Raw genomic sequence first — 13069 nt, 5'->3', positions numbered from 1 at the left:
GAAGCCGCGGGGAAAAGCTAGTGTTTCTATATAATGGAAATACATGTAATCAAAAGGATATTTTTTTGCATTTTTCAATTACACTCGATGCGCCCGTATGTTGCAGGTTCTGTCAATAAAATCAAAAAAATATTTTGCATCTTTTTATTACACTTGTTGCGCCCCGAGGCTTCGATTCCGTTCAGAATCTTGATTTAAAATCCTCTGTGCTATTCCAGGTAATATTCCAACCCGTGTGTCAAATTTTATTAAAATCGGTCTAGTAGATATAACATGATAGAGTAACAAACTTCCTCACACACATCCAACTAACAACTGGCTTAATAAATCATTCATTCTTTCATTAATTCGTTCATTCATTCTTTCTTTCATTCATTCTTTCATTCATTCTTTCATTCATTCTTTCATTCATTCTTTCAGTCATTATTTCATTCATTCTTTCATTCATTATTCATTCATTCTTTCACTCATTCTTTCATTCACTCTTTCATTCATTCTTTCATTAATTCTTTCATTCATTCTTTCATTCATTCTTTCATTCATTCTTCCATTTATTATTTCTTTCATTCATTCTTTCTTTCATTCATTCTTTCTTTTATTCATTCATCATTCATTCTTTTATTCATTCTTTCATTCATTATTTAATTTATTCTTTCATTCATTCAACTGGCCAATCACTTCAAACCATGGAATTAGTAGGTACTCCGCACAACCTACTAATTCTATGCTCCAAACAGATTAACAGTTTAATTGTCCGATCACTATATTATATTTAATCACAAAATAATGAAAAATCAACCTGTATCTCCGGTAATGAGTGAGCACGTACACTCGCGATGTATATTTAAATTGATATCCGGGTACACTCAGCCACAAATACATTTGCCACAGCCAGCGGTGAAGTGTAATAACTTTAAAAGTTAAATATTGCTTGTGACAGGACAGCTGTTACGGAAATATTAGCAACTGTTTATAAATATCTAATAATCAATGTTGGCGTGCCGTTTATTAACTAAATATTTTAATAAGTATAAACAAATTACTTTTTAGTGAAAAATAAAAATAACAAAATTCTTTATTTCAATAATTTAAATGGTAAAGTTTCATAATAAACATAAGAAAAGTATAAAAAATAGGTATTGTAGAAACAATGATGACTGCTAGGATGTAAAACACGTTTATCAATAAAAGAAAAGCAGCAATGTGGAAACGAAGTTATGGACATTAACTGATTCATAAAGTAATTAACTTACCTTCGATTTGTTTCTGTTATTTTCTGTCTGGAACCAGGTCTTTAATTTAATTGTGCAAACTTTTAAATTGTTGTCGAGTATAAGTAAGGGACAGCCACCACATTTAAATGTCATATTCTATTATTATATGTATATTGTTTGTGGTTATCTCATAGTGACATTGTTGTTATGAAAAATGGTTTGAATTTGTAAGACGTTGAAATTTAAAAGATAGAAATAGAAGGTAAATAAAATGATTTAATTAAAAGGAAGTTTAATTAATAAGGACATTCAGAACTACAATGCCAATAATTGCTTTCTAGTATAATTATAAGTGTTTAATAATTTAACAAAAATCGCTCTAAGTGTTCCGAATAGATGACAAAAGTAATTAATTACAATCACCAATGATACGAACAAACAAAAAATAACACTGCACACATGGAAGTACTGAAAAACTGTATTAATAAATTAAGAAAACTGAAATTCCCGAGTTACACCGCAGCTATCCGGGCGTGATATACACAAATGTTCTCCACCTGAACGCAAGACGTGACTGGAATCGAATATTTTCGTACTTATTCCATTTGGTATGACGGCTGCTGATGCTGTTAGCCTGATTGGTCGGTCCCGGGTTCGAATCCATATACGCTTGGTTAAATAAATCATCGTTTTTAACCGACTGCGAACATTTTGTTAGGTAGACATTGGTTGCTACAAAAACTTTTATATTAACATAATAGATCAATTTGCCTGTGTATAAAATAAAATTTATAAATGCGTTCACATAAATGTCACGTTAATTGATCAATTTTATAGTTACACTAGATGATGCCCGGGGCTTCGCTCCCGTGGGAATATTGAGATAAAATATATCCTATAGCAATCTTGGATAATGTACCTTTATAATGGTGAAAGAATTTTTGAAATCGGTTCGGTAGTTTCGGAGATTACCCGCCTCAAACATACTAACTCACAAACGCTTACCTCTTTACAATAATAGTATAGATTATGGGTTTAGTATTATTTTGTACTTATCCTTACGTATTATAAAGGTAAAACACAAATCTGCCGCGTCTGTTTATCTGTTTATGGGCTATAAACTCAAAATATAATTAAAACACGTTAAAATATCATTAAAACGTTTGGAATCCAACATTTGTGGCGATCACTTGTGTCGGATATCATATAATTTAGACTTTTATGAAGTGAAAACTTCTTTAGCGGCGTTGTGCACTTTTTGCGATGGGTATAAAATGTTAAATTCGCGTCAGGACACGTGACTGATCGAAACTTCGTAACACGTCAAAGGTTCACAACCTTAATATTATAGTTTTCACTTCTGCCGGCGCTTCCGGAGCCCAGTGGTAAAGCACTTGCCTCTGTTAGGCCGGGTTGTGCAAGGCACTGCATTGTGCAAAATTAATTGTTTTCACTGTGTATTTCCATTTAGGGACAGCGGGGTAATGTTGACGGAGAATTCTTTGGTAGGATTGTAGATTGATGATTTGCCCACTTGTGTCATTCATCAAAATGTGTTTGTATGTAATTGTAATGTATAGAGGATCTTGGTGGCGCAGTGGTAAAGTGCTGAGCCGAGAGGTCGGGTTCGATCCCCGGTCAGGCCATGATGGAAAATGATCTTTTTCTGATTGGCCCGGGTCTTCGATGTTTATCTATATACTCGTATGTATTTGTTACAAAATATAGTTTCGTTGAGTTAGTATCCCATAACACAAGTCTCGAACTTACTTTGGGGCTAGCTCACTCTGTGTGATTTGTCCTAATATATTTATTTATTTACTTTTTCAAGACTCCCATCAAGTTCACACGACATAAACTGTACATTAAGGGCAGTAAAACCAATGAGACGCCATTGTACAAAATTGCATTGTAAGAATGTTTGGATGGCGTGCACAAAAACAATAATCATTTTGTGATGTTCTAGAGGGTGATGGTGACAAAAGATTATTCAGTATCTGTCTCTTTCATGCTTCCATTAATGTCTCTACGAAGTATATTTATTGGATAAATATACTTAGATGATTCCACAAAAAACCTTCCAACGTTAATTTTTGCAAAAAGTGATGATATATCAACAAGTTGATTTGTTAGACAAATCAAAAAAAAAAAAACCCCGTCTTTTAATATTCATTTCGCTACAACTTTTGAACGGCTGAAACGATTTTGATCAAACATATCTATGAACCACCGAATAAAAATTATCCATCAAATAAAAGAAACACCACATCCAACAATTCGGTTCACCCGTTGATGAGCTACCGTGCCACGTACACAGACAGACAGACAGACACACTTATAACACCCCTCTTCTTGCGTCCGGGGTTAAAAACTATACAAATTTATTGTATAGTAACGCGTAACGGTAAGTAAGACACGTCCGCTTGTAAACCGAAAGGTCCCAGGTTCGAATCCGACCACCACATGCTTCCGTTGAAGGAAAACATCGTGCGGAAACCTGCACACTATTTGAAGAATTTATTACTTTCATCATATTATTATATACTATTTGACGTAGTGATAGGTACTTAGTAGTAAATCAAGTCAGATGTCTTTAGGCGACTTGAATAAAATTTGTTATCAACACACTCGATATACAGGGTTACTGGTATCAAACGCAAAACCTTCTAAAAACTACTTGGGTATATCAAAACAAGCAACTTTTATTCTACGACTTTTCGTGATTCTGTTTCATATAAAAAACAACAATGCAGTACAGTAGCGTTATGTAGCGGAATCGAACGTAGAGTTAACGTTTTATAGGAACGACATTAAAACTGAAAAAATGTTTTTTATTTATTTATTTATTTATTTATTTATTACGTTTAGACAAAAGTCGTAGAACAGAAGATATTAGTCTCTATGTACCTTATGCGCCTTTGGAAGGTTATGCGTTAGATACCAGTAACCTTGTATAATTCTTCAACTGTGGCTAATATACCTTACCACTTTACATAGACCCAAGGCTCGGTCTACCCCGCTCAAGCAGCAGATGTAGCCCATCAAACTCCAGACATTGCATTGCCGCTGCAATATAAATGCACTGAACTGCCCAACAATTTGTTTTCCGGACTATAAAGTGCAGTAATATCGTAAAAGGTTTCTTAATATTTGAGTGCAATAAAAAGCAGGCGGGCACTGGATTATTAACTAGTCTAGGAACAAAGGTTAATGCTTCCTGGACCCTACTTAAGGGGTTGGTCGCATCGCCGGTACACTTTAAAATGATTTGAAACATTTTTTAGCGAATTAGGTACTCTTTCCAACTGAAACTGTATAATGTCAAAAACAAAAAAAATGGAGCTTGTATGACTGCTATTAATGAATGAATTAAATAGTGACATTTAAATTAAATATGTTATATATTTTTTTTAGCCAGTTAAGTAGTTTATATTATTATTGTCTACAAAGCAACTTGGAGCATAAATAAAGTTTTTGTATGTATATATGTTTGCAGCGCGATAACTTTCGAACCGTTGCGTTGGTGTGATTTTGATGAAATTGAAAAGGTATGACAGGTCTGGGAGCAACAAAATCGGTTAAGTCGTTTTTGAAACATTTGAAACTTTTTTTTAAACTTTTGAATTTTGTAAAAACTCATCAACTACATCAAATACAACTAATTTCGCGGCGAACAACTAGTTTGATGTGATATTGGACTGAATATATGTAACTGTTGTTCGCCACGAACTTTAGACCTTGCGAACACAATAAATAAATACATACGGACAAATCACACAGATTGAGTTAGCCCAAAAGTAAGTTCGAGACTTGTGTTATGGGATACTAACTCAACGATACTATATTTTGTAACAAATACATATATAGATAAACATCCAAGACCCGGGCCAATCAGAAAAATATCATTTTCCATCATGACCCGACCGGGGATCGGAGCCGACCTCTCGGTTCAGCACTTTACCACTGCGCCACCAAGATCCTCTATACATTACAATTACATACAAACACATTTTGATGAATGACACAAATGGGCAAATCATCAATCTACAATCCTACCAAAGAATTCTCCGTCAACATTACCCCGCTGTCCCTAAATGGAAATACACAGTGAAAACAATTAATTTTGCACAATGCAGTGCCTTAACAGCGACTGTATGAGATTACTTTTTCACGGAGAATGAAACAAGAAATTTCGGCGGCGTTTTACTCGACTGCTCAGATGAAGTATGCTGTTTTCAAGATGTTATTATTCTAAGGACCTCAAAAACTTCGTCGCGTGCGGTTCACGTCAGGCTGTCAGTCTGTCTTGAAATCTCAACCATGGATTAACTAAGTACATACATCGTATTACTTCCTAATTCCATGTGATTGCATGGAATTTATTGTATAGTAACGCGTAACGGTAAGTAAGACACGTGCGCTTGTAAACCGAAAGGTCCCAGGTTCGAATCCGACCACCACATGCTTCCGTTGAAGGAAAACATCGTGCGGAAACCTGCACACTATTTGAAGAATTTATTACTTTCATCATATATACTATTTGACGTAGTGATAGGTCGTAAATCATGTCAGATGTCTTTAGGCGACTTGAATAAAATTTGTTATCAACACACTCGATATACAGGGTTACTAGTATCAAACGCAAAACCTTCTAAAGAATACTTGGGTATATCAAAACAAGCAACTTTTATTCTACGACTTTTCGTGATTCGTAGTTTTATTCCATTCAATCAACTATGGCTAAAAGGTGTTTTTTTTTACGGATTTTGGAAGTCACAGCCGAGAGAAAAGGATAGAGTTTGTCTTTGAAAGAAGCAGCTACGGCCCGCAATTTCGGTTTTGGCACAGTCGTTTTTATGTTTATTGGTACATAACAAACGAAAACATAATCTTTCATCTTAATATTAGTATGAATTAATTTGTTTGTTTATTTAAATAACAGAGACTAATGATTCGTATAGATAATTCAGAAGAGAGAATATGGGATTTTTGTTTCTTTTCTTAGAATAAATAAAAGCTAATTTTAAAATGAGAAATAAAACACAATTTTCTATTTAAGTCATAATTTTACAATCACGAAAAGCTATAACAAATATAAATCATACATTTTAATAACTAAACTCACATTAACAATTAAATTGAATTTAAAAAAAAAAACTAATGATCCTATACAAATGAAAATCAAATATTCCTAAAGTGAAATATTGATGAGATACATCGATTTTGGAACATTCATAATAATATGATTTACAAAAAAAATAATGCAACGCTTTATCGATCGTAAAAAAAACACAATAAATACTAATTAAATGGTAAAAAATCATTTTGCCATAGATTTTCAAGAAAACGCTCCCGCCCGGCAAAATTATGTTTATTGAAATATAACATCTAAAGCGTCCGTTTAAGACTCACTTTGCATTGACAACAAATCAACGGACTGTCAGCTCTCGAGTTGTCAATGTAAAATATGCCTATAGTAGACGCTATAAAGCTCACTTTTCTATTAATGTTATCTTGTTGAGAACTGTATTTCAAACACATCAGTTATGTTTTACTAAATATAATTCAATAATTTATATGAAACTCGTATCGGTGACGTCTCTATTTTACTATAAAAGTATCCTTAGATTGCACCACTCAAAATAGACGTTAACTTGATCTGCGCGCCGCTGTCGTTTAGATAAAATGTCATACATTGGATTGTTCCATGCAAGTTAGGTTAACGTTAAAGTTGACTGGTAATCAACACTTAATATTCAACGGAGAATAAAAACATTTTTAAGTCACGTATTTGTTAAAATTTATCAATTAAACTTTTTATTATTAAATCATCGTGATATACTAATATAATTTTAGTTTTAAATACCTATTTCATACAAGTTTGTAATTAGTGTTGCCAACATTTTTCTCAGTAGTCACTTTTTTGGCTTCATTCAGCGCTCTGTAATATACATCTTGAAGATTTCTCTTGTTCATATCATTGTCTTCCTTGTTTACTTTCGAATGAACATTAAATTGCTTATCTATATATTTATTATCCCTAACAACTGTATCAAAATCACCAATCATATTATAATCTTGTACATTTATTTTAGTATTTTCATTATTACTTTCAATTGCAAAGTTAATATCATCACTATTTCTATCATAATCATCTATATTGTCAACTTCTCTCGCTTCGATTTTACTATTATCTGTTGCTTCATCAAAAATTACAGTTATAGTATTTCTCGTACCGTAATTTTTCATAAATTTTCCGAGTTTACCCAATCTTCTTTCCTTATTACTCTTTGCGTCTTGTGTTTTTTCTCGTATGTTTCGTCTTATTCGTATTGGTTGTTGATTGCCATATATATTAGAGAACTGAAAAGACAACACATTCGTTATTAATTTGTTTGCCACAAAGCTGGGCAACAGTCTTAGCCCATTCGTGTAGCTATGTTCAAGAAACTGTTTGAAAAGTATCGAGATTCGAATATTTTTTCCCGTGGCCTGCCTTTACGGCATTTACCACTTTCTGGAACAGAGGTTGTTAAGTTTAATTTCTATATTTACACGTCATCACAGTTTACACCAGTGTGCGTGTTTTGTTCTACACAATAAAGCAAAAACATATCAACTCTTAACAATGTCAACTACATAAAAATCACGAAACGTTTTTGTTTGTATAAAAAATGTTTTTGCTTTCTGTGACTGGTGGAAAACACGTACAGTCAACAGCACATCAAGTTATCCCGTATGAACCTCTATGGCGTGCTAATAACGGAGACTTTGCAATGAATTTGAATAGGTTGATGTAATTACGACAAAATACCTCAAGATCAAGGGGGCAAGATATTGAAATAATACTCTTTGGACATTTTGTTTTCTAGAGAAACAAAATTTTCACAGCACACAATGTGCATTTAGAACAAGTGCATTTAGAACACAATGTGCATGAGTTTTTATTGAGACTTTCACTGTAGATGGCTTTATGCTTACAAGAACACATCAATAGACTTTGTATTTTGGCAAAAAAAAAATGTAAATTCATTATTATATTCAAAAACTTACATGCAACTCATCCAAAAGCGAGATCTGCTTCGTGAGGAACTCCTGTTGACTCTCCAAATACTGTCTCACGCCTGACATTTTACTCTGCAAATGCAATCATTCTTGTACACGCACTTTCTCATGTAGCGTTCCAAGCAAAAGGGTACTGGGCAAATTCTAGTTTCCGTGATATTTGAGATTTTGTGTAAAAAGGTGGAAAATTAGCATTTTGCGATTTTAATTGATTTTAATGCAACAACATGCAAACGTTTTCATACGATAAACGTCTCTAAATCACACAACACAACGTGAGAAATATGCAATTGTATGTTTAGTAACTAGTACTTTGGCTATTACAGTTGAAACTTTATTTCTATATATATATAATTCCATTTTACCTTTTCCTCGTCATTCATCTGACCATATTGTTGTATCAGTTCCTCTACAGCTCGGAGTGTGTCCAAATACTCAGCTTTTTCATCGGTAACCGTCTGCGGAGTCTCCCAATCTTTAGCTGGAAAAAATCTTTTATAAGTATCTCTTTCGTCTTCATCTTCAGTTCCCAGCTGTTACTGGAGCCAAAAGCTTGACGTCTGCTTTGAATTTTTAATAATATTAAGTTATGATTTTATAACTTGCTTTTATTTAGACGACCTCGTTGGCACAGGTAAAGTGCTTGCCTCTGAATCACGTGGTTCGATCCCCGGTCGGGTCATGATGAAAAATGAACTTTTTCTGATTGACCCGGGTCTTAGATGTTTATCTATATATGTATTTGTTATAAAATATAGTATCGTTGAGTTAGTAACCCATAACACAAGTCTCGAATTTACTTTAGGTCTAGCTCAATCTGTGTGATTTGTCCTAATATGTTTTTTTAACTGGCATTGTAACTATGTTTGTCTCTATTCGAGTATGTATTCGGGTGGAATCTTGCACCTCAAATACAATGTTAATCTATGAGTTAAATTCGGAATCCAGCCAGTTAGTCTTATTTACAAGAGACTTCGTAATATTGTCCCGTCTTAGCTCTTAAATATATTACAACCATATCACAGAATCGGCCGAAACAGTACGGCAAATTGAACGGAGCCGTTTTGTGAAACGACTACATTCATTCGCTATGACCTGTAGCCACCTCTTGACTAAGACAGATAGATGAAATATCAACTCCTAACCTTTCCCGAGCACACTATGCTCGTCTAGAAAGTCGCCGTCCTGAGTATTCCGCCGCGGTATGTTTTGAGGCGTTGTCAGCCATTCTAGAAAGTTCTGGAGGTCTGCTGGTAATTCTGAAAGTGGTATAGCAATGTATGTATGTATATTAGGTGGATAGTAGTGAAGCGGTGGTGGTGTAATGGTTAAGATACCCGCCTGTGGATTGAAAGATCTCAGGTTCGTATCCTACTCGTGCCATATGAGTTTGTATACCAATCTTACTAGTTTTCATAGACCACCACTTGCGTCGTTGCGAAAACGTCGTGAGCAAAACCTGCACACTTGTGGACAGTTTAGTTCACTAGTGTGTATGCGACTATCTGCCATGTCATGTTAGATGCCTTTAAGCCACTTGAATAAAATCTGACACCAGTGTTAGCAATAACACACTCAATTTTTTTTTAATAATGTGATGATTATTTGATTTTTCAATATTGATCCAACAGTTCTGAAACTTTCATTCTAGTTTTGCTCATATTTCCACATATGATGACTTCCGTAGCGTAACAGTCACCCCACCAGTCCGCTATCTGGAAGTCTTAGCTGTTCGATTACCAGTGTGGGCGAGTATTTGTACCCGTTGCCACAAATATCTGTCTGCGGTTCAGGGTGTGTCGTGCCCGTTTCTGTGTTTGTGTCCGTCGGATCGGACCCGCGATAAGAAGCTTAATGCTTAGTGTGGACTGTAAAATGTTTTCCATATTCTTTAATCGGTTTCCTTTAAAGGAGAGGAAAAAGAGTTACTAATACAAGTCTTCTGCTTGACCTGGTAGTCCACCAGGTCAGACATCATCCTGACGAGTTGCTGCAAGATCGAGTTGGCTGCAGCATCTTCCTGGCTTTCCCTGACTGAAACAAAATGATGACGATTTCCCCCTGAAAAATACATTTGAACAGCAAATATTGCATTTCCCAAACTCTTTGATGCCAGTTCCACACTATACTTACAAACTCAGACACATGCCGACGCGAATGCGTGAACATTGCCAAGTTAGTAGGAGTGCTATTATTTACCGCAATAAAAAACCAGCAATGTATACCGAATCCCCCAAATTTTGGCGAACTATTCGACGACAGCAGTGTGGCTCCACAACCGATAATGTGTGCCTATAATAAAACGAGCACTGACAATAATATAATACCTATTATAGATAGATACATTCTTCTTCACAGTCGTATATCTTCATGGCTGAGCGTCGTGGTCATTAAGTGGAATGAAAGACACACAACAACTTTCTTGGCATAAATGTTAAATTATATTTAAAGACTACCCATCTCAATATTTATTTATTTAGCATAAAATAATTTCTGTAACCTGATCGTTTACCGGGTTTCTTCCTCAGCCGTTGAGCGTCGGGTTCAGTTTGCAAATAAAATATGGATAAAGTATACCATACTTCATTTGACTATGATTTTACGATCGACCACCTGCCTGACGTCACTTCTCTTTGGGAATGCTTCGTTGCCTGTCAGCTGGCAAGGCATTTATGTCCCTTAGTCGCTTCATACGACATCCACTATAAGAAGCTATGGAGTGGTCCAACGCTGCCGCTAGATATTCTGGATGACCGTCCAGAGTCAACAGCACATCAACCTACCCAAAATTCGTTGCAAACTCGCCGCTATTACCGCGTGATAAAAGTTCATGCGGGATAACTTGATGAGCTGTAGACTTTACCTTGCATTTTCCGCGTCTGCTGTACAGCCTTGGCCGCCTCTTTGCACACACTTCTCATCTTGACCTTGAGATCTGCAAAACTAGTCATTTTTTCCGGCGTGTCATCCTGAGAATTTTGTTGTATATGTTACCATTTTACCGCATCAAAGGCTTAAGGTAATGCGACTACGCTGAAAACATATTATGGTAGGTAGGTAGGTTAATTTGGTATAATTAACTGTTTACCCGCGGCTTCGTCCGCTTAAAAGCACTCGGGAACATTTTTTTCTTCGTATTAAAATGGGATTGGGACAGTTGAAACAAAATATCCATAGCGCATTTACAATACACACAGCGCCATCTAGTGTTTTTATTGCAAAGTTTATTCTATTAGCATTTAGCGCCACCTATAATAGAATACAGGTTTATCGCAAATATAACGAGAACAATAGTTTTTTCCGGGATGAAAGGTACCCTATGTCCTTCTCCATACTCTTCATTATATAAATGTGAAATTTCCAGAAGATTAGTTGAGTAGATAACGCGGTAACAAACAAACTTATTTTCGCATTTACAATATTAGTTGGGATTGTCATTTTGTTCGAGCGAGGTCTGCATTTCACATCTCACCATCGAATCGATTCGAAGTGAGACGCAGCGAACCAAACACATTGCGGTGTGGTCGTCGTTGCGTCACAACGGCGCACTGTGATTGGTTAGCTGCATCTGATTGCGAATCGACTTGATGGTGACATAGAAATAGCAAAGTCGTGTTTTATGTCTATATTTTTAGATCAGCACTCGATTAACAATCGTAACGTGTTTTTTTTTATTATGTACGAATACTTTATGTTCTGTATGTACGTATATACTTTTTTTATTAGGAAAATATCTAAGAAACATTATTTTAAGTCTTTCAAGCAGTATAGGGACCAACACTGTTTAAATGAGTTTCTTTCAGCATTTCTTCTCAGCAGTGGTCGTTCCGAAATACCAACAATTGGTAGCTTTTTGAGAAATTATTGTATAATATAAAATTTTACGTGAAAAAGTGTCTGTGAAGATCTAATGTCTGGATAAATTAATTGAATTTAAAATACAGCTTACCGTGTCTTCTTGTACGTGTCTCTTGAAAACTTTCATGGGGCTGCAAATTTTTGAAAGTGTTTAATTTCATACACTTCCCGTCAACATAAAAATAGAAGAACCTATTAATGTGTATGAGAAAGTATTTGGCACAATTTTTTTTTTAAATCTTTACATTCGTATTCATCATGACTGAGGGTCGTAGACATAAAGTGGAATAAAACACACACGATTTTCCTGGCAGTATGAAGTGGTTTTACCATTAACTTCCATTTCAAACATAAAATTATATTTTTTTTCTACTATAAGCGGGTTCCTTTCACCGGAAGCAAGTGGTGGTCAATGAAAATTACTATAAATGAGTTAAAATTGGTATACAAACTCATATGGCACGAGTGAGATTCGAACTTGTGATCTTTTTGTTCACTACCTGCCACTAGATGGCGGTAAGTTGTCGTAAAAAAGTCGTGTCAGATGCCTTTAGGCGACTTGAATAAAATCTGTCAGCAATAACACACTCGATATGATGATGAAAGATTTAATCATATATGGTTAGACAGACAGACAGACAGCGGTTTTGTTTTATACTATATATGGTACATATGGAATATACACGACAATAAATTGACTGATTAATATTAACTGCATAATGCAATCATCAAAGTCGCAAGTCGTCTAAAGGCATCTGACGTGACTGAAGTATACAGATTGTGATGCATAAAGATTCAATGGTGTACCTACCCCTCATCATTGTTATTCTTCTTCACTCCGTCGTGACGAAATTCTTTTATGTTCTCCGCTATGCTCTTAACTTTATCCTGAATCCAGATTTTGGACTTCCTCATAAATTCTCTGCCTGCAA

General features: G+C 35.1%; 1 protein-coding gene across 4 annotated transcripts in view; it reads right to left on the bottom strand.

Moving 5' to 3' along the window:
• Positions 1–6293: 6293 nt before the first annotated feature.
• Positions 6294–13069, bottom strand: part of LOC128681630 (uncharacterized) — a 67198-nt gene continuing 60422 nt past the window's right edge. For 3 of the 4 annotated variants that reach the window (XM_053765660.2, XM_053765658.2, XM_053765661.2), the window contains exons 16-23: positions 12949–13063; positions 12229–12268; positions 11143–11248; positions 10209–10313; positions 9425–9538; positions 8645–8760; positions 8268–8351; positions 6294–7577 (exon numbers count right to left, since the gene is read on the bottom strand). In XM_053765660.2, coding sequence (XP_053621635.1) covers positions 7086–7577; positions 8268–8351; positions 8645–8760; positions 9425–9538; positions 10209–10313; positions 11143–11248; positions 12229–12268; positions 12949–13063 — 1172 coding nt within the window. In that variant the 3' untranslated portion in view covers positions 6294–7085. Of the gene's footprint in view, positions 7578–8267; positions 8352–8644; positions 8761–9424; positions 9539–10208; positions 10314–11142; positions 11249–12228; positions 12269–12948; positions 13064–13069 lie in introns of those variants that run through there. The other variant, XR_008406034.1, reaches the window with a different exon arrangement.

The sequence above is a fragment of the Plodia interpunctella genome, chromosome 27, assembly GCF_027563975.2.
Source record: "Plodia interpunctella isolate USDA-ARS_2022_Savannah chromosome 27, ilPloInte3.2, whole genome shotgun sequence".
Lineage (NCBI taxonomy): Eukaryota > Metazoa > Arthropoda > Insecta > Lepidoptera > Pyralidae > Plodia > Plodia interpunctella.
Note: the sequence above shows the minus strand (reverse complement) of the source record. Positions and strands in the feature narration are given on the sequence as shown.